The sequence below is a fragment of the Bos indicus genome, chromosome 16 (genome assembly GCF_029378745.1).
Source record: "Bos indicus isolate NIAB-ARS_2022 breed Sahiwal x Tharparkar chromosome 16, NIAB-ARS_B.indTharparkar_mat_pri_1.0, whole genome shotgun sequence".
Lineage (NCBI taxonomy): Eukaryota > Metazoa > Chordata > Mammalia > Artiodactyla > Bovidae > Bos > Bos indicus.
In genome coordinates this window covers 12,938,122-12,959,515 of record NC_091775.1, presented here as the reverse complement: position 1 = coordinate 12,959,515, position 21,394 = coordinate 12,938,122, and the positions used below count along the sequence as shown (strand labels likewise).

At 37.1% G+C, this 21,394-nt stretch overlaps 2 protein-coding genes across 2 annotated transcripts in view; one reads left to right on the top strand and one right to left on the bottom strand.

Moving 5' to 3' along the window:
* Positions 1-21,394, top strand: part of CDC73 (cell division cycle 73) — a 91,053-nt gene that overhangs the window by 35,461 nt on the left and 34,198 nt on the right. The gene's annotated exons all lie outside the window — the stretch shown is intronic.
* B3GALT2 (beta-1,3-galactosyltransferase 2) lies at positions 8,832-16,530 on the bottom strand. Its single transcript, XM_019976436.2, has 2 exons — positions 15,921-16,530; positions 8,832-11,503 (listed from the first exon to the last, which is right to left on the bottom strand). Exon 2 carries the CDS (start codon positions 11,377-11,379, stop codon positions 10,111-10,113), a length of 1,269 nt encoding a protein of 422 aa, XP_019831995.2. The 5' UTR covers positions 11,380-11,503; positions 15,921-16,530; the 3' UTR covers positions 8,832-10,110.

The window sequence follows — 21,394 nt, the reverse complement described above, 5'->3', positions numbered from 1 at the left end:
CACTAAGAGAGGAGCTGTTAGGCATGTGCTAGACTCAATTTTTTCTGTTTTCCAAATACTGCTGTATCTCCAGTTGCTTTGCATTTCTCTTACGGATAAAAGCCATAATAATACTCTGTGCTACAAGTCTTCATGTGATTTTACCTGTTTTTACCTTTTTGTCAACGGCTCATACCAATCTTCCTCTTTATTTTTGTGCCTTGGTTTACTCCAGCCTGCGGATTCCTCTTATTGGAATTGTTCGCTCTTTGCCTGATTAGTTATCTCTTATATGTTAACATAAACATTTCCTCAGAGAAGGCTGTTCTGACTCTAGGCAACACAGATTGGGTCCTTCTGTTATGCTTGCAAAGCACTGTGTTTCTGACCTTTGTGACAGATAACATAGTTATCTTTTCCAGTTGTTTCTGTGAAGATCTGATTCATGACTTTCTCTATCAAAGGAGTATTACTGCAACAACTTAATGATTGTTTTTGCTTATCATTGTATCTACAGCTCATGTATTAATGCCTAGGCTCTCAGTAAATATTTATCGAGTGGACCTTTGGAAGTTTCTTCAACACTAAGGAGGAGTTGACTCAGGAAATTTCTATTGAGCTAGTGTTAGAGTTCTGGAATTTAGCATGGTAAACTGGTCTGTTTGGGAAATGATGTTTCATCGGCATTGAGTTTCTGTTGAGGAAAGTTAACACTTCTTGATCTTCTTCAGCATCATGGTTGCTGCTTAGAAATGCACTGTGATATGAGGGACCTTCATTTTTGTAGAAATGATTATAGTAATTATTTTAAGAATACTTGTGCTTTCTTTTTGTCAACATATATTTATCTTTATGTTGCTTTACTTGCAATGTGGATGAGCCCGTATCCAAACCAGTGGTTGACTCATCACTGTAGAGAAAAATTGATTTTGACATCTTAAAAATAAGTTTCCTTTCAAGTAAGATGAGAATGCTGCAAACCAAAAAGGTGAGGATGTTTTATGGAGTCAGGTTGCAGTTCAGTGTTTATAATCTAGGATTTTTAGGTTTGTTTATTGCAGCAGTGGGCTTCCCTGGTGGCTCAGTTGGTAAAGAATCTGCGAGCAGTGCGGGAACCCTGGGTTCGATCCCTGGGTTGGGAAGATCCCGTGGAGAAGGGAACGGCTACCTACTCTAGTATTCTGGCCTAGAGAATTCCATGGACTGTGTAGTCCATGGGCTTGGAAAGAGTCAGACACAACTCAGTGACTTTCACTTTCACTTTTTCATTGTGGCAATAAACAGCATCCCCATTGCTTTAATGAATAGCTTTGTGGTTTTGAAAGTACTGTTTTGACTGCAGTACGAGAAGCAGTTTGGGTGACTGTGAAGAAACCAGTTGTTAAGGTATTGCTCACTTGAACTACTGGAGGTGTGAGGTGAAGAGAAGTGGGTGGATTTCACCAGGAATCCAGGTCTTGGGGATAGATTGATACGGGTGATAATAAGAGGAGGCAGTGGCAAAGATGACTATGGAGGCGAGGGTGACTCTTCATATTTTTATGTGACCACTGACTGGATATAACCATTCATTGCGATAGGATCTTTGATTTTAAAAGTTCTTAAATTTGGAGATGAGAGAAGATAACTGGATTTAAATATTACTGTTAAATGTTTGTACTTAAAGATGCCCAAAACATACAAATACTTTAATTTGGAGTTATACTTATGAACTTTGGTTAAGAAATTGCATTTTATTTTTGTAAGAATTAACTTTAGTTGTCTTTTTTGGCCCAGTTATTAGCTTTTTCTTTTCTAAATCTGCCAGGAAGAACATTGTAACTTTTTTCTTTTAAACCTTACCCAGAGATGAGAAGATCTCTGATAAAGGAATAGTTTTAAACAGGAAGTGCAAAATGCATTGCAGGCTTCTCCCTGCATTCATTTCTAAGCTCACAGCATTTTACAGTGCTGGGGGGCTCAGGCAGCTATGCTGGTGGTCACTCCCCTGCTGGTGGTTACGTGGGAGACAGTGGGCTCGCCCCCCACTGGTATGACTAGAAACACAGCTCCCAAGCTAGTTTCCCTCATCGCTCTTCAATAATAAGATATCGACAGCACCCTGCTCTTGGGAGTTTCATGTCATATGCACAAAAACTACTTTGTTGCTCTTGTGGGGCTTGGCCATGAATGTGGACTCTGAAGAACTCTTAAAATTTTCACCCTATTTTCTTTAACAGAGAAGTTGTTCTTGGACCCCTTTGCGCTCCTGACTTGTTCAGATGGTGAAGCGCACAGAGGGTATGGTCTTATGGAGCATTCTAGGGTCATCACAGAACCGAGGAACAATTTGATTACTGCAGCATTTGCTACCTGTGGGTTTTCTCTCACATAGGATTCTTTGGTTATGAGCAAAAATCGACTTTAGCTAACTGAAGCCAGAAAAACAAAAAGTATCAGAATACTATGAGTGAGTTCATAAAATGATAGAACCAAGTGGTAGAAGGGACGGAAACCATAGCAGCTCTGGGGATGTAGAGAGCAAGAATCAGTGGGTAATCTCTGCAGGTACTGAGCCCAAATGAACCAGCCCCAGCCGTTTTGTGTATGTGGCTGCACCTCAGTATGCGTGTATGTGTGTATTTCCTTCAGAATTCACATGGCCGTGAGAGAGGGTCTCTGGTTGTCTTAGCCAGTGCCAGGCAGGGTGTCTGGATTGAAAGTTTTCCTGGAACTTTCTTATTGGAGGACGGAGTAGCTTCCCAAAGGACATCTGCAGGTATGTTTGAAAAGTTCTCGTTGCCGGTAGAGACTAATACTGATTCTGGTTCTTGTTATATTCAAAGATATGTTTTGAGTAGCCTTTTAGATATGATAGTGATACAGACAACCCTTATTAATTTTATTATATTGTGTAAATTAGTGTCTTTTAAACATTTAATTAAGACTTACACAGATATGAATTTAAGATTTGGCATATAATGTTATAGCTTTCTGTTGTTTAACATTTATTTTTTATGATGCTTCTGGTTTGTTTTCTCCTTTGCTTTTTTTGTTTTTCGCTTCTCTTATTTTCACAGCTATTTGTAAGGCCTCCGCAGACAGCCATTTTGCTTTTTTGCATTTCTTTTTCTTGAGGGTGGTCTTGCTCCCTGTCTCCTGTACAATGTCATGAACCTCCGTCCATCATTCATCAGGCACTCTATCAGATCTAGTCCCTTAAATCTATTTCTCACTTCCACTGTGTAGTCATAAGGGATTTGGTTTAGGTCATACCTGAATGGTCTAGTGGTTTTCCCCACTTTCTTCAATTTAAGTCTGAATTTGGCAATAAGGAGCTCATGATCTGAGCCACAGTCTGCTCCTGGTCTTGTTTTTGCTGACTATATAGAGCTTCTCCATCTTTGGCTGCAAAGAATATAATCAGTCTGATTTCGGTGTTGGCCATCTGGTGATGTCCATGTATAGAGTCTTCTCTTGTGTTGTTGGAGAAGGGTATTTGCTATGACCAGTGCATTCTCTTGGCAGAACTCTGTGAGCCTTTGCCCTTCTTCATTCTGTACTCCAAGGTCAAATTTGCCTGTTACCCTAGGTGTTTCTTGACTTCCTACTTTTGCATTCCAGTCCCCTATAATGAAAAGGACATCTTTTTTGGGTGTTAGTTCTAGAAGGTTTTGTAGATCTTCAAAGAACTGTTCAACTTCAGCTTCTTCAGAGTTACTGGTCAGGGCACAGACTTGGATTACTGTGATATTGAATGGTTTTCCTTGGAAACGAACAGAGATCATTCTGTTGTTTTTGAGATTGCATCCAAGTACTGCATTTTGGACTCTCTTGTTGACCATGATGGCCACTCCATTTCTTCTAAGGGATTGCTGCCCACAATAGTAGATATAGTAGTCATCTGACTTAAATTCTCCCATTCCACTCCATCTTAGTTGGCTGATTCCTAGAATTTTGATGTTCAGTCTTGCCATCTCCTGTTTGACCACTTCCAATTTGCCTTGATTCATTGACCTAACATTCCAGGTTCCTGTGCAATATTGCTCTTTACAGCGTCAAACCTTGCTTCTATCACCAGTCACATCCACAACTGTGTGTTGTTTTTGCTTTGGCTCTATCCCTTCATTTTTTCTGGAGTTACTTCTCCACTGATCTCCAGTAGCATGTTGGGCACCTACCGACCTGGGAAGTTCCTCTTTCAGTATCCTATCTTTCTGCCTTTTCATACTGTTCATGGGGTTCTCAAGGCAAGAATCTGAAGTGGTTTGCCATTCCCTTCTCCAGTGGACCACATTCTGTCAGACCTCTCTACAATGACCCGTTCGTCTTGGGTGGCCCCACAAGGCATGGCTTAGCTTCATTGAGTTAGACAAGGTTGTGGTCCATGTGATCAGATTGGCTAGTTGTCTGCAAAAAACAAAGGAGAAAAGGAAAGATACACTGATTTGAATGGAGAGTTCCAAAGAATAGCAAGGAGAGAGAAGAAAGCCTTCCTCAGTGATCAATGCAAAGAAATAGAGGAAAACAATAGAATGGGAAAGACTAGAGATCTCTTCAAGAAAATGAGGGATACCAAGGGAACATTTCATGCAAAGATGAGCTCAATAAAGGACAGAAATGGTATGGACCTAACAGAAGCAGAAGATATTAAGAAGAGGTGGCAAGAATACACAGAACTATACAAAAAGATCTTCACAACCCAGATAATCATGAAGGTGTGATCACTCACACTCGCCTAGAGCTGGACATCCTGGAATGTGAAGTCAGGTGGGCCTTAGGAAGCATCACTATGAACAAAGCTAGTGGAGGTGATGGAATTCCAGTTGAGCTATTTCAAATCCTAAAAGATGATGCTGTGAAAGTGCTGCACTCAATATGTCAGCAAATCTGGAAAACAGCAGTGGCCACAGGACTGGAAAAGGTCAGTATTCATTCTTATCCCAAAGAAAGACAACTCCAAAGAATACTCATACTACTGCACACTTGCACTCATCTCACATGCTAGTAAAATAATGCTCAAAATTCTCCAAGCCAGGCTTCAGCAATATGTGAACCGTGAACTTTGAGATGTTCAAGCTGGTTTTAGAAAAGGCAGAGGAACCAGAGATCAAGTTGCCAACATCCGCTGGATCATCGAAAAAGCAAGAGAGTTCCAGAAAAACATCTTCTCTGCTTTATTAACTATGCCAAAGCCTTTGACTGTGTGGATCACAATAAACTGTGGAAAATTCTGAAAGAGATGGGACTACCAGACCACCTGACCTGCCTCTTGAGAAACCTGTATACAGATCAGGAAGCAACAGTCAGAACTGGACATGGAATAACAGACTGGTTCCAAATAGGAAAAAGAGTACGCCAAGGCTGTATATTGTCACCCTGCTTATTTAACTTATATACAGAGTACATAATGAGAAACGCTGGGCTAGAAGAAGCACAAGCTGGAATCAAGATTGCCAGGAGAAATATCAATAACCTCAGATATGCAGATGACACCACCCTTATGGCAGAAAGTGATGAAGAATTAAAGAGCCTCTTGATGAAAGTGAAAGAGGAGAGTGAAAAAGTTGGCTTAAAGCTCAGCATTTAGAAAACGAAGATCATGGCATCTGGTCCCATCACTTCATGGCAAATAGATGGGGAAACAGTGGAAACAGTGGCTGACTTTATTTTTCTGGGCTCCAAAATCACTGTAGATGGTGATTACAGCCATGAAATTAAAAGACACTTACTCCTTGGAAGGAAAGTTATAACCAACATAGACAGCATATTGAAAAGCAGAGACATTACTTTGCCAATAAAGATCCATCTAGTCAAGACTATGGTTTTTCCAGTGGTCATGTATGGATGTGAGAGTTGGACTATAATGAAAGCTGAGCACTGAAGAATTGATGCTTTTGAACTGTGGTGTTGGAGAAGACTCTTGAGAGTCTCTTGGACTACAAGGAGATCCAACCAGTCCATCCTAAAGGAGATCATTCCTGGATGTTCATTGGAAGGACTGATGCTAAATCTGAGACTCCAGTACTTTGCTACCTCCTAAAGGAGATCATTCCTGGGTGTTCATTGGAAGGACTGATGCTAAAGCTGAGACTCTAGTACTTTGCCACCTGATGTGAAGAGCTGACTCATTTGAAAAGACCCTAATGTTGGGAAGGATTGAGGGCAAAAGGAGAAGAGGACAATAGAGGATGAGATGGTTGGATGGCATCACCAACTCAATGGACATGGGTTTGGGTGAACTCTGGGAGTTGGTGATGGACAGGGAGGTCTGGTGTGCTGTGGTCCGTGGGGTCGCAAAGAGTCGGACACGACTGAGCGACTGAACTGAAGTGTACTGGTTTGTTTTCCTTTTTCAGTGTTCAGGACACTGTCTCAGGTGAAATTCATGTTGAGAGTCTGGAGGGTTCATTTGGAAGTTGAATTAAATTAGATTAGTGACAGGATGGAGGCAGTTGCTTTCTCTCTGGTCATTCTTCAGTTTGGATATTTGCTAGTTAGAGGGAGGAGAAACACTTCCTGCAAATACAGAAATGGTTTTCTTCCTTCTCTGGCAAATCAGATCTTGAAAGTAGTAAGGCTTATAGTTACCTTGCACTTGGGGGAGGGTGTGTGTGTGTGCGCTGACGGAGTAGGCAGCAGCAGGTTTCTTGCCAAAACTTGTGACGTCCCTTGTTAGTATTTGGTGTATTAATACATTATCCGTCTTATGAGAGTCATGTTAAGTGATACACTGATACTTTGTGAGGTATGTTAGGATGTATGTAAGGTAGAGACTTTTTGGCTCCTTAAATCTGTGTTAATAGTCAAATGTTGTCAAACCATTAAAAACTGAATCTAACCTGAATCAGTTGGATAAAATGAGTGTTACCAGCTCATGACAAAACTGTAGGTGACTAACCAGTAGAGTGAGAAAATACGGTGCTGCTTTTGTCTACCAACAGTAATCAAATTATACTTCAAAAGAAGCACCTTTTGTATAATTTCTGTGTCACCTGCCTGTTTGTTTACAGATGGGTCTCAGTGCCCAAAGGAATAAGAGATAAGCAGTAATTTGTAGCTTGTCTAAGTTTCTGACCCCCAGACATCAATAACTGAAAAGAAGAAAAAATGACTGAGGGACCAGCTTTCTCTCCTTCCCCGTCTCTGTATTTGTGCTTTACTCCCCTTTCTGTATTTGCGCTTTACTTGACATCAGGTGTCCCGCCAGTGTGGGAAAATGGTTGTGCAGCCTGAGCGCCTCACAGAAGGTGACGGAGGAGCGCAGACTACGAGAGAGGACAGGTCGTTTTGCTTAGCTCTTAGACTCTAGCAGGAATCATACATGCAGAGTGTAGCAGAAGAGCATAATGGTGAAGAATCTGAGCTGGAACCCTGCTGCTTTACTGTGTGTGTGATCTCAGATATTTAACCTCTTGCAGTCTTTCCTGTCCTTTAGTGTTACTTTGAAGGATTATATACAATCGTGTGTGTACAGTCCTTTAACACACTACCAGGCACACAGTGTGTGCTCAGTCAGGAAATAGTTCCTGCTGCTTTGCTGGCACTATTTTTATAGGGGTTTGGGAATAGATTTTAATAAGATTCCAATTGACTTTATGTGATAATACTGTATATTCAGAGGTGAGAACTTTAAATTATTTAGTTGAATTAGAATTTCACCACCTATAATTTTAATCAAACTAGTGTGGATAGTGAAACTTTTGGTATTTTTATCTTACATAATATCTCTTGACACTTTGAGCATAAAGATTACATAGTTGTTCCTATAATTTTTTCTTTGACCAGACATAAGTGCAGTCATTAAAATTATATTTTCATGTATAATAAAAATTACATGGTACTTGGCCTAATGAATATTTGGTGAGATGTTTAAATAAGTATTGTATTTTTAAAATCATAATATGAACATGAAAGTCATCTTGCTGAAGAAATCTGCTTGTATATTCAGAATGGAAGATCAAAAATAAATTAATGATAGAATATTTATTTTAAAATAAGGATTTTCAGCAGTACTAAAGCACCTTATTATTGGATTCAGTGCTCTTTGAGAACTTGGAGTGTCATCAGATTCCCATAAGTTTTCAAGATAGTGTTATCAGGGATATAGAAATGATTTTAAGTTAACACCTGAGATAGGAATTTATCATCTGTTAAGAATTCTGTTTTTCATTAGTTATCTTTTTAAACTTGAATTTTTCTGGAAGGAAAACACTAGCTTTTAAAGATACTGCACTGTAGTAATAATTTGTATGAATAGTGTTTGGATTCTGTTTGAGTGTGTATACCTGTGCATGCACACATGTGCACATACACTTTTAAAAAAGAATTAATAGAATTCTCTATACTGAGGGAAGGGTTCCTTTTACTTTTCATCACACTAATTTGGTATTATCCTCCTATGTGTGAACTTTGTCTAGTAATTTTGGTACTTAGTAATTTTAGTCTTTTTATGACCAAACAGAATAAAGTAAGTGAAAAACAGACCTTACCAAGAGGTGGGGTAATACAGCTCAGCATTCAGAATTATTCTGTGTAGAACAGAACATTTAGATGACTGAATTAAAAATGGGAGATAAGCTGAGTGTCAGTAGAATTCAGCACATTAAATTTTAAGTACTGAAACATTCTCTGTGATTCTGAACTTTAATAGATGTTTCAGTGGATAACTCTTCAGAATAGAATCAAGGATAAAAATGATTGATGTTAGAATTAGCATAAGTAACATCCTTACTGAATCAAGATGGATAGATTTATATACTGGTATGCAATAAAAGCACTGTTTTAAAATTAATGGGTTAGTATTTCTTGATTTTAAAATTTGTAATGGAACCAACAAAATTTCTGTGAAATATTCGGACCATAACACTCAGTGAAGGTTTTTTGTTTACCCTTTTTATTAAAAACTTGGTAAAAGTGCATTGTATACATTGTTCATCCTAGAATCAAGTGTTCATCAAACATTTGTAGTTTTTCCCCCATCCCTCCCCGAAAGTGTTTAATCGGTGGAACAGGATATTTGTCACCCACCAAATTAAAAACTGCAGGCAGTTTGTAAACTTGGCACTCAGAGAACGAAGTAGGTGCCATAAAGTGATGAAGTATCGGCACGTGTACACTTGCTGTCAGGAAATAAACTTCCTATATGTTGTGGTTTGGCAGACATGCATCTTAAAATGTATTAAATGAAACTGCTGCTGCACTCTTTATCCTTTATCTGTTTTCAGCAGTGCATCCTGTTTGTGCCTGTAAGTAACCAGCAGTTGCTTCAGTTAGAGGAGAATGATAGATTTTTTTCAGATATGCTTGAAGTTAAGTGGTGATGCTCCTTGAGAGTGGAGTAACTAGCTGATTGAGGACATCAGTGAAATACTAGCTTGGCCCTGAACACCAATGAGAAAACAAATTTTCTGTTTTGAACATTTAATTTTTTTTTTTTTTATAAAAACTTGAGCCTGAGACACATTGATTTTTCACATTTTATCACATCATGTCAAAATAATTTCCCCCAATAAATGTGAGTACTGATAAAAGAAAATTAACATCTCAGTTGTTTTTAAAAAGTGAATACTTAGATGAGAGCTTCATTGCTGAAACCTCTGAACTTTATGTTTATGGAATATCTCAATTAAATCTTATTGCATGGAATATGGTTTTTAGAACCCTAGAATAGGTCAGAAAATTTGTCCTTTGCACAATTATAAAGTTTACTTAAAATTGACAGTAATGTTTTATTTACATATATTGAAATGGAAAACTAAATCTAAAATGAAGAGTCTTTTGACCATCTCCATTTCTTAAATTAAAATTTACTTGGAAAACATGCAGATACATCCTCTTGGCCCCTAACATAAGATTCGAACCACTGATGTATGCATGCCTGTTATTGCGTGTTAATACACAGAATCCCCCATGTGGATTTTTTAGGTAGATTTTTTAATAGGTTGTTTTGGGATACTTTTTTGTTATATATAATGTATTTTTAAGAATTACCTTCTTCAGAAATTAAAAAATATATTTTTGGATTCCTTTATATGATGAGTTTTAACTAAAACTTGTCCTATGGATGTAATCATAATCATTTTAACTACACATGCTTTTAGCAATATTTTACAGGTTGCATGTTTTGGGGGGAAAAAAATGTTGTCTTTTCTAATGTAGTTTACGGTGGCGATATCTGCCTGCCTTTTCTTTTGCTGCATTGGCACAAGCATTGTGCTTATTTTGTTGTAAATGGTTCCAGTATTTTATCAGTTCACTAGGCTGGAACTGATGAGAGGTAATTAGGTGGCTGTATTTACAGCTTGAGTAAGAAACTCGCCAGTGATTGAACACAAACTCATTGGGAGGGGGCACAGGATCAATTCTCAACTTGGCAAGACAGATCCCCACATATACATCTTCCAAGTGCAAACGACGGATACTTAAAGAAACTTTAAATATCTTCTCTGCCAGATCTCCAGAAAAAACATAACCAGTCCCAGAGCAGAAGACAGGATAGCGTTCACTAGGGTAGAGGTCTGGTGGCATGTACCACTTGCTGTCTTTGTTTCGATTGGGTGCATATCCCCTCATTAGGTAACCAGTAAAATAGTTATGTCTAGGAGGCAGGTCTGGCTTCAATAACTTATGTATTAAATACTCTGTATTGACAAACATGTCACTGTCAGTTTTCATTACATAAGGAATACGCGGACAGTATGTTGCAACCCAGTTCATGCCCATGAGTGTTTTAATGGTCAGATTATAGTATGTATCTAAGTATTCCTGTTGGATAATATCATGGTACTGTCTGCTTTCTTCCAATATTGCACGTTGAAGGTAGCCACTTGACTTAATACTTACGCCTAAAAGAAAAATCCGTGTGATTTGAATACCAGGTGCTAGACTCTCATTGCCCCAAGTTTGCCGAATAGCTCGTCTAGCTTCTATTTGTCCAGGTTCCGCAGCGATTAGTAGTATTAAAAAGGGGCTTTTCTCCTGGCACTTTTCGGGTTCGTTGATAATGTATTTGAAATGGTAAGCATTTGGGTGTCCAGTACCTTTCTCGTTGTAAATGCTTCCGTTGGCACCGAGCGTGTTCTCCAGCCCTGTGACTCCTTGCAGTGACAGATCCGTGTTGTTGGGGTCAGTTGCTGTTAGAGGCCTCAGGGTCTGAGGGACAGTTTCTTTCCAAATGTTCCGAAGAGAGCTGTGGTTTGTCTCACTTTTTGTAGAACGAAATCCACGGAAAGTGTATGTCACAGGGTTTTCTTTGAATCCAGCTCTGCCTGGCAGCCAGTCATGATGATTGAAAAACAAAAACATAGCAAAAAGAAACACGAGAGAAAGTACACCAATAAGATGGGTCCGAAACAGAGACCTCTTGGCATTCCAGCTCATCTTTGCGAAGCAGCAGTGTCTCCTTCTCCACTGAAGCATGTTGTAAATACCCAGTAATGGATGAGAGATCCTGGTGGCTGGGGAACGTGTCCTTCTCCTGAATCAGTACTGTTCTTTGGTAGTCATTTTCTAATTCGGTCACGTCGTCTCCCTCGCAGTCATTCTATAAAGATGAATCATAAAAGTTTACAAAAATGCTAAATACCACAGAACTGCTTTAAAGAGACTAATAAAATTAGGGCAGATGGGAATTTTTAAGCTGTGAAAATATGATCGCCCAGGAACAAAGTTTATAATTTGTCTTCTCTTGGCAACCTAATGTCCTGAGAACAGGATTAATTTCTTTAAAAATATACCTTTGGAGTGCAGTGAGCACTTTTAAGATAGGTGATGGATTTTTCTTCCACTTATTTCATCATCTCCGTAGCTCTGGTCATTTATTCTTTTGACTAAAGTTAAAGACTGAAAGTTGTGTGCATGGAGGAGAGAGAAACGCTGCTGGATTCCTGAGAGAGGCCGTGTAAAAAGGCCTAAGAGCAGATGGAAAATGTATTGGCATTAATTAAAATTGATTTGACATACCATTGGTGGTATGGTGCACAGTCAGCGGCCTTTTTTGTAAAATGGTCATGTGTCAGTTGTGGGACAGACGGTGCAAGGTTGATTATGGCAGAGTTCTGTTAGTCACAGTACACTGCCTGGCATGTTTCCATTGGCCCCTACTGTGTGGAGAAAGTCAATGAGAAGATGCACCTGTCAAAATTAATTTTCAGGGTTCAGTAACTTCAGTGCAAGATTTTAAGACAGTAATAAATGATGAACATTTGCAAATACCCTTTTCTTATTTTAACCTTCCACTTTAAATGTGAGGCATTCAGATCATTGTCTTTACTTAGATTTAAGATTGATTTTTAAAATACAGCAACTAATTATCTGTGGCCTTCACAGAGTACTATCATGTACTTCAGTTGAATCTCCATATTAGAATTAGCAAAGAACTGCTTTGAACAGTGTTCCGAGTTTTTCAAAATACAGACATTAGGTACTGTTATATCCTCAGTTTAAAATTTTAAATTTCACAGAATGCATTTTAAAAGATTTTTGAGTTATGCTGTGTTCTAAATTTGCATGTGGAGAATTTATTACATTTGTAGGACTTGCATGACACTTAGACTTGCTTGACACTTAGAGCCCTACATTTAGAAGACAAAAATTATGGGCTGTCAATATAGGAGATTCATGATGCTACATATTAAGAACCGGTCTTCGAAGTTTCTCAGTGCATAGCACAAATTTGTTCATGTTTTTTCAGTTCTTAGTTTTTCTGGATCAAGGTGTGGGGGTAGAGGATAGGTGAGCTATAGCTTGAATTCTATTACAAGAGAATAAAAACTTTTTGAAATGGGGACTGATGTTTAATTTTAACTTTTTCAACTTTTTATCGTGAAAATTATTTAAGGAAAACTGGTCAATTAAAAATTTATTGTAAGCATTTGTTTATTAGAAATTTTATATAAATATGTGTGTGAAAATGTTTATCTAGCTTGTGATACTGAGAAGTTTATGGTTAATACCAAATATACTTTGATATGAAATTTAATTATTTGGGGGAAATAATGACATTTACATGGAAGTCCTCATAAAATTGAATAACTAGAATATTCACTTATATAATATGAAGTATTTAGAAAATATTGGTTGAAAGTATTAGACACATGTATGAATGAAAGTACTACTATTCTAGTAACAGCCACTAGGAGGAGCAAGTAGGTGGGAATTTGAACGGACTTCTGAAGTATAATAGTATAGGCACCATCTTTTGATAATTTCTAGTATATGAAATGGACTTTTACAAGTTATCGTTTTTCTCAGAAATAAGAAATTATTTAATCATCTTGTGAGATAGGAGCAATGTTTTTTTTTTTTTTTAAGTTTTCAGGTTTTAGAAACATAGAATCTAGTTATTTATTTATTAGAATTTATTCACTTGAATTTTAATTTCACATTACTCTGATGAAGACCAAGACTTCACTGTACCAGTAAAACAGTTCTGTTGTGAACTCTGTTGTGAAAATAATAGAGCTGAGTGTTCTAATTTAGAAACTCACTTTTTTTCTTATAGTTGGCCATTCTGCTGAGATGAGAAAACTAAGCTTTTATTTTCAAATGAAATATTAGATAAATAATAATAACTCTTCCTCTACCCCATAAAGAGGCCAATAGCTTCGAGGGTTATGAATGTAAATTTAAAAGAAACAAAACTTGCTTTTAATGTTTATTTGATAATCTATTTTAAACATTCCAAAACTAAATTAAATGTATCAGCTTTCTGTTGATAGAGAATGCTTGAAATCTGGTTGAAGTCTAATCATTTAGATCTTTCAAGAGTGTAAATTTGATGGTTTAAGAAGCAATAAATAGAAGTTCAGATATTTGAATGAATAAAGGACTGAAAAATGAATGCAGGTAAATATATTAGTAAATTGTATTTTTATGAAAATATGCCTGAAGTGATGTTTCTAAAGTATTTCAGTGTTACAGAAAAGAGCCAATTATTATATATTGTAATCTGGCATAGTACCCGTAGTTTATGGTCCTGTGTGATTTTGTAGCAATATGTGATGGAGATGCATCTTAATTTAAATTCATGATATTTGTATGTTTGTAAATATTAAGCTGCTCAAACTTGAAATATATATATATACCCGTTTGAAAACTCTCTCGTTGGTAAATGTAGTACATATGTCTAACCTTTAAAAATTCTTTATTAAAAGTTTTTCAGGTATTTATCATAATTGTTTTGTTAAAAAGAAAGTACAATTAAAGTAACGATTCTTCCTGCTATTAAATGATAAAATCCTTTTCCAGTTACTGCCTGTTGTACATTAATTCTTAAGAAGTGGTAATAAAACTAGAAAGTTGAAATATTTTGATATTCTAAATAGTCTTTGCACTTTTACATTTTCAGAGTAGCAGTAGCTTTGATTTATATTATATGGGTTTTTATGATAATATTGTTAAGTTGTTCATGTGTATTTACATCTTATGGGTTGACGCTCACGGAGAGGATGTTACTGTAAAATGTTGTTCCCTTTCTCTCTCTCTCTCACACACAGGCATGCACTGATTTTATTATCTGGCTTTTAAAAGTGTTGATGTTTTTAGTCTGTTGGAACAGTTCTAGAGTTTAGGGGTGCTTGAATAAAAACTCTGCACTCCTATTTTGAAATAGCTAGCTAATAAAAATGTTTAATGGGTGACTTTAACATTGAGAGATAAAGGCTCTAAAAGAGACTTGAGGTTTTTTTGTTTATTTAATACTGTCTGATTTCATTCTTTAATGGACTAAATGCTGTGAGTGAGAGTTGATGTTGAACTGTAATAATAATAGGCCTGATAGACTTGTTTAATCTTAATTTTAGAATAGAATGCTTACATATGTCTTTAAAATGTTTGCCTTTTGTGATTATTAAATAATGAGTTGTGCTGTGAAGTTGAGCAAAAATCAGAATCTTAGAGGACCTGTAAAAAATTTTAGAAATACATGAGTTCCTGAGCCATGAGCTGCTATTCTGGGATTGTTACTAAAATAGTAGATTTCATTTTTGCCCTGCACACACATACTGTGCCAATAGTTCACTATTACATATTTATATAGCCTGGCATAGTGGCTACATTTAAGTTGAATTTTTTGACCTTGTATTGCTGTTACATGGATATTTTTATATCAGAGTATTTTCATATTGTGTTTTTGAGTTTCACTTTAAAAATGATCACCCAAACCAATCTTATATTTTGATCATTTAGAATCAGTCTGTTGCCTAAAGTCAAGTCTTGCTTTTAGCAATAGGGGTAATAGTAGCAAATATTTATATTTCTTTGTTTGAAGTTGTATTCGTGGACATGTAAATCTCCTGTGGTAGTGTGCTGTGCATAAACACACACTGCCTTCTGTGATCCTGTACAAATGCTTTCCTTTTAGTATCTTACAGTTCAGTGGTACTTAAAATTTGTTGATGGTCTTCAGAGGTTGTGTTCGTTACTTTTATTTAGGGAGATGGACGTAGGAGGGAAGATTTTGTTACTAAAACCTGCTCTATATTAAGATTTTGCTTTAAAAGGACTGAAAAAGCTCTTAATATTAGGATCATTTTTTTATACCATTTAGTGTAATTTTACTGCATTGACTCCTTTGATAGCCATTTTAAGGAGAGCCCTTTAATTTACTGGATAAGGATTCAACTTGACCTAATTTGATAGAGGATTACTGTGTTTTCTTTAGCGGGTTTCAGATTTTTTTTTTTTAAGTTTCATTTTTCAGAGAAGCCTTTAAGCACAGCTTGTTACTATTTGCCTTTTCTGTAATCCATAATTACTGCGAGCTACATATTTACTTGAATAAAGCAGTGACAGCTTGTCTTCTAAACAGTGACAAATTTTAAAATCATATATTTAGAAACCCTCTCACAGTTTCAAGGACAGTGAAATGTATGAACTTGTTTATTAGAGATTAGTGCCTCCTGGGCTATCAAAAGGTAACAGACATTTAAATGAGTATCACACACAAGATATCGACATACCTTCCTTGGTCAGGCCATTTATGTGGCGAGGATTATGCCCACTGAAGATACTTTTGGCACGCCATCGCTCCAGCAAAAAGACGCTATCGAACACACACACCTCCCCCAACAGTCTGCCTCCTGCGATTGCTTATCACATGTCCAAAGTGTCCATCTGTCTGCTTGTCTTCGAGTACCCTTCCTTGTTCATATGGGTGCTAATCTTCTGAGGTCTTTCCTTTCATTTTCTCTTTAACAAAAGAGCTGTGGTGGTTTCGTTCTGTTTGGAGCACTGTTGACTCTTCTGACAGTTGATGCATTGAAGCTTTTTACATCTGCTGTCTTCCTGGCCGGACAATGCAGTGCTCTATTCTCTTTTCAGTATCCATATTTCTAGTAAGAACCCTGAGCTGCAATGTAAAGCAGCCAGAGCTAGAATGGAGTGCTTCGATGGTATTGGAAAGGAGCAGGATTTAACTCTCTCGTCGTTGCCTGGCAGCTGCAGGAAGGACTGAGCCGTTTCACTGGGGTTTTAGTCTGTAATATGAAATCCACGGTTCCTCAGCTGCTGCACAGGCAGGCAGCAGTTTAAATGTGGGCTTGACAGATGCTCTCTCTGACAGAGCAGAATTTAACGTCACTGCTTGGCTGAATCCCACGTGATTGTTTGCATTCATTTTGCTTAAAAACCCAAGGTAGGGAGAAGCTTAGAGATTTTGCTTCTTTGTGTTAAATTATACGTAGTCAATGTAAGTGTAGTGATAAGTGAATAATACAACAATGGAAGGATTATGAAATGAATGGTTATTTTATTTTTTTCAGCTTATCCCCCCTCCCCTTTTTTTTAACTTTACGTTCAAGCACAAATTTTCTAAATGTTTTCGGTGTTAGATGTTGGTTTTCATGTTACCTGCATGATTTTACCGGGCACAAGCTATATAGCGTTAGTGTGTAACTTGGTGTAATTTAACCCTTTCATTGCACTCCTTCCCTTGAATTTTTTTTTCCCCTCAAATTGTTCTAACTTTAGTTTTACTAATATCTAGTTACAACCCATAGACCATTTTTAATGAGTAACTTAGACACCTCTCCATTATTTTCTGGAGTTTATATAAATCAGCTGCCATGAATTATTGTACTGACACATGATTTGATACAGCCACTTCTTTTTTTACATGCAGTTTCTAGTGTTCTTGAAGGCAGCAAAACTTTATTTTTAATGTCATCATTTATTTTTTATTTTTCTTTAAAATTACTTGTATGGTGGAATTCAACAAAATAATGTAATAGATAAAACATAGTTAAACAGGATCTTCTTGGGTAGTGAGATCATAGTAATCATATTTATTTGTCCTAATATTTCAGGATGGTTTAGTAACTTGCCATCAAGCAAAGTTTTCCGTAAACACTAGATACTCACTCTGAAATATTTCTTTGTATGTTTAGTCTGTTGGGCACCTTGCTGCTTTTTTTCTACAAGTACTGGGGCATTGTCCTTTATTAAAATAACTTGAGTTATCAGTTTTCCTCAGATTTTAGGGACATTAACTCATAGAAATTTACCATTTTGAAACTTAAGCTATATGTTTGTGGTCATATATTTTTGGTCCCACCTATTTTCCCTACTAATGTATGTTGTTTCAAATACAGATTTATGTTGCTTCCAATATTTTTAATTTTTTGTTTTTGTTATATTTTTTAGTACAAATGATGAATTGTGTTTTGTAGTTTTAGGAATCCTAAGACTTCTTTTTTTAAGGGGTGTATGTGATTTTCCTGGAAATGTTAGTTGGAACATTAAGAGTTTTATAGATGGGAAACCTAAGGCCTGGAGCTTTGGCTTTTCCTGGTAAAGTGTGAAGGATAGAACTAAAACCCAGGTTTCTTGGCATTTAGTCCCTGAGTCCACACATATTACATGTTCACCACTCTGTTTTTAATTAAACTTAGGTGGCAGAGTGATGGTTAAGCTTAAATATAAATATAAATATAAGCTTTAAATAAGCTTAAAATGACTTATTTTATAGAAGTATAAGTAGATCTTACGAGGTCACTATTGATCAATAATTCCTGACATAGGATTTGACTGTGCTAGTAGCAGCAGTGACTCAATTCATGTTGCATGCCAAGCCTGCTTGAGCTGTTATATAAATGACTTTTTTTCCGATAAGGTTTTATTATTGTAATACCCATTTTAAAGATGAAGAACCAGTGTTTAGAGTTATAAAACAATTATCCCAAATATCAGATGATTCGTGATAAGAAAGAGTCCAGCTGGGAATTAAAGCAAAAGTAAGTTGTTCTCAACCATTATGCTGCATGGCCCTGCTGGAGAACTGTGGGAATTTTTTTCCTGTTACTAGTACAGCATGGGGCTTCCCTGGTGGCTCAGTGGTAAATAATCTGCCTACTAATTCAGGAGGTGTGGGTTCAGTCTCTGGGCTGGAAAAATCCCCTGGAGAAGGAAATCGCAACTCACTCCAGTATTCTTGCCTGGGAAATCCCATGGACAGAGGAGCCTGATGGACTACAGTCCATGGGGTCTCAAGGAGTCAGATGTGACTGAGCACACCAGCACAGCATACCCAGAGATCATTCATAGGATTTTAAATGGATGTTTGTATTTTTGTTTTATTTACTTGATCAATAGATAGGTATCTGATCAACTGCTGTGTGCCAGCGTTTGCAATTTGGCACACCTTAATAAATGATACAAAAATGGTTTAGATGCATCCTTGCCCTTTCTCCAGGAAGGATAAAGCAGTTATTTTTGGCTGTTTTTTTGATTGCCCCACTGAATTTCTTATGGATCTTGACTATTAAGAGAACTCCGTAGATAAGCTGCTGCTTAGTGGTCCCTGTAGTGTTAGGTGGAGCCCTTGAATTCCCAGTAGACTATTGTCTCAACTGTGCTTGCAGAGGAGCAAGTGTTCATATAGCAAAGGAGACTCCTGAAAGCTCATGAAAGGATACCTGTGTGCCGAATCAGAATTTACTTTGAACTTTCAGGTACAACTGCATTCTGTTTCTTATGTTTAAGTTAAGCTAGCTTAGGAACTTTACAGAAAAACAGCAGTCATGAGATAAAAGTTCCTTCAGTGACTTTTTCTAGCAACCTGCATGTTTCCAGCCAAGAGAAGCTGTAAAAATCTTATGACAAGCAAGCTTGTAGAATCTCTTCCTTCAGTCTGGTTTCTTTTAAAATCTGAATTCTGTGGTTAAACTTTCTCACTAAATGTGACAGATTTCTTTATCAGACTCAGCAGACTGGCAGCTATTTTGTTAAGTTTTATAGTTATAAATGTCTTGTAATTTTTACTTGCATAGGTCTGCTTTTTAATTTTATAGCACATCCCTGGTGGGAAAATAGGTGAATATTACTATATGCATCATGGCCAGAATTATCCAGGTTCATATTAGGGTTTCCCCGTGCATGTCTAGAATATCCCTTAAGGAGCCAGAATTTAAAGACAGAATTTGCTGTGCCTCCTAACTCTTTAAGTCTTAAATCGGTACAGAAATAATAATAATTTTTTTATTCATATTGTTAATAGTTTTTGAGTGATTATCACATGATCAGTCAGGTATAGATTGGTTCAGTATGTAAAAGGAAAGGTAAGTGATTTCATGGAATTATACTACGTGTCTATATAAATTCAACTTAGTAAAAAGAATGCTGGAGAAAGGAATGTGGAGATAGCACTTCAACCAGGGCGGGTGATGAGCAAACAGCCTTGGGAGACATGAATCAGTTTTCCCTTCATTGGTCTCCATTCCTGTTTATGCTTTAGTCTGGCTAGTAGGCCCCTGAATGCAAGCCATTTATTTCACCTGAAAAACTAGCTATCTTTTTCCACTCCTGGAGAAAAATCTTAATGTTGTGGAGCAGATGTAATTTCCAACGTAATACACTGAAAAATTCCATTTGAACCAGTTAGTTAGGTAACACCTTCAGTTTTATTGAGATAATCAGCAGTTTTGCATGGCAGTGTTTACTTGGAGTTTATCTAGAGACTGCTTTGACTTAAAATCAAATGACATCTTTTTCATTACATAAAAAGATTTGGACAGATGGCATATTTTTGACTATTTAATAGTAGTAGTTTTCCTTTTTGAAAAAAAAATGGTTGTGTTTATTAAGAATTTGGTATTTTCCTTTGACTTTTATTGATGTTTTACAAAGCAGTTTTACTTTTCTTTGAACTCACAGAGCAGGAATTAGCTGGTTGCAAATTAGCAATCTCAGAATGACCACAAGTGTCAGTGTTTGCCTGCCTTACTATTTTGCCTTCAGTTTTCATAAGCTTATGCTCCAGTTACTCATAATGTTTAAGAATTTCTTTTGACTTGAAAGCGGAACTAAATTTAAATGTCTCTTTGACATTTGTCTATTTTAATTCACACAAAATATTAAATGATCCTAAGAGAAAAAGTAAAGCATCTAAAATCAGCAGTAATGTGGAAAGTACTGTAATAATAAAGGCATATCTCAGAGATATTTGGGGTTCAATTCCAGGCTACTGTAGTAAGTGTTACAGGAATTTTTTGTTTACCAGTGCATAGAAAAGTTATGTTCTCAGTACATTTTGTGCAATAATAGCATTATGTCTAAAAAACAATGTACATATTTTAATTAAAAAATGCTAACCGTGATCTGACAACATAAGGTTGCCATAAACCTTCGAACTTTTTTTTTTTTTTTTTTAAAGTGCAGTATATGCAGTGCAGTTAAACAAAGTATGCCTTTTTGCTTGTATATGCTTTGGTTTCTCAGTAGCACAGCTCTTTCTTTTCAGCATAAATCAACTAGAATCTTTCAATTGTTTTTTTGGCACACACAGAATAATCTTAGAGGTTAGAGCTGGGGTTATCAGTGAGGTTGGTATTGAGCTTGATACTGCTTTCCTAGGACATGTTCTAGAAGTTTACGAGGGAAGGTGTTCTGGGCTGACAAAAAAAATGAAGAGCATTTAGTATATGTGGCCAGGGAATGTAGTGTGTTGGGACAGTTTTTGAAAACAACAAAGACTAGTCCTGTGTGCTGCAGGACTTCCAAATGTCCGTGTGTGTGTGTGTGTGTGTGTGTGTGTGAGAGAGAGAGAGAGAGAGAGAGAGAGTCAGTCCCCAGTCTCTGGGATCTAATGCTTGATGGTCGGGGGTGGAGCTGACGTAATTAATGACAGAAAGTCCGCAACAAAGGTAATGTGCTTGAATCATCCTTCACACCCCATCTCCTTGGGTCTATGGAAAAATTGTCTTCCGTGAAACCAGTCCCTGCTGCCAAAAGGTTGGGGCCACTGTGTTAGACCATTTTTATTATTAAACGAACCTAAAACATAATTGGAATACACTCGGAGAAGGCAGTGGCACCCCACTCCAGCACTCTTGCCTGGAAAATCCCATGGATGGAGGAGCCTGGTGGGCCACAGTCCATGGGGTCGCTAAGAGTCAGACAAGACTCAGTGACTTCACTTTCACTTTTCACTTTCATGCGT

Coding starts and splice junctions, on each gene's coding strand:
- B3GALT2 (XM_019976436.2), bottom strand. CDS start 11,379: ATGCTTCAGTGGAGAAGGAGACACTGCTGCTTCGCAAAGATGAGCTGG.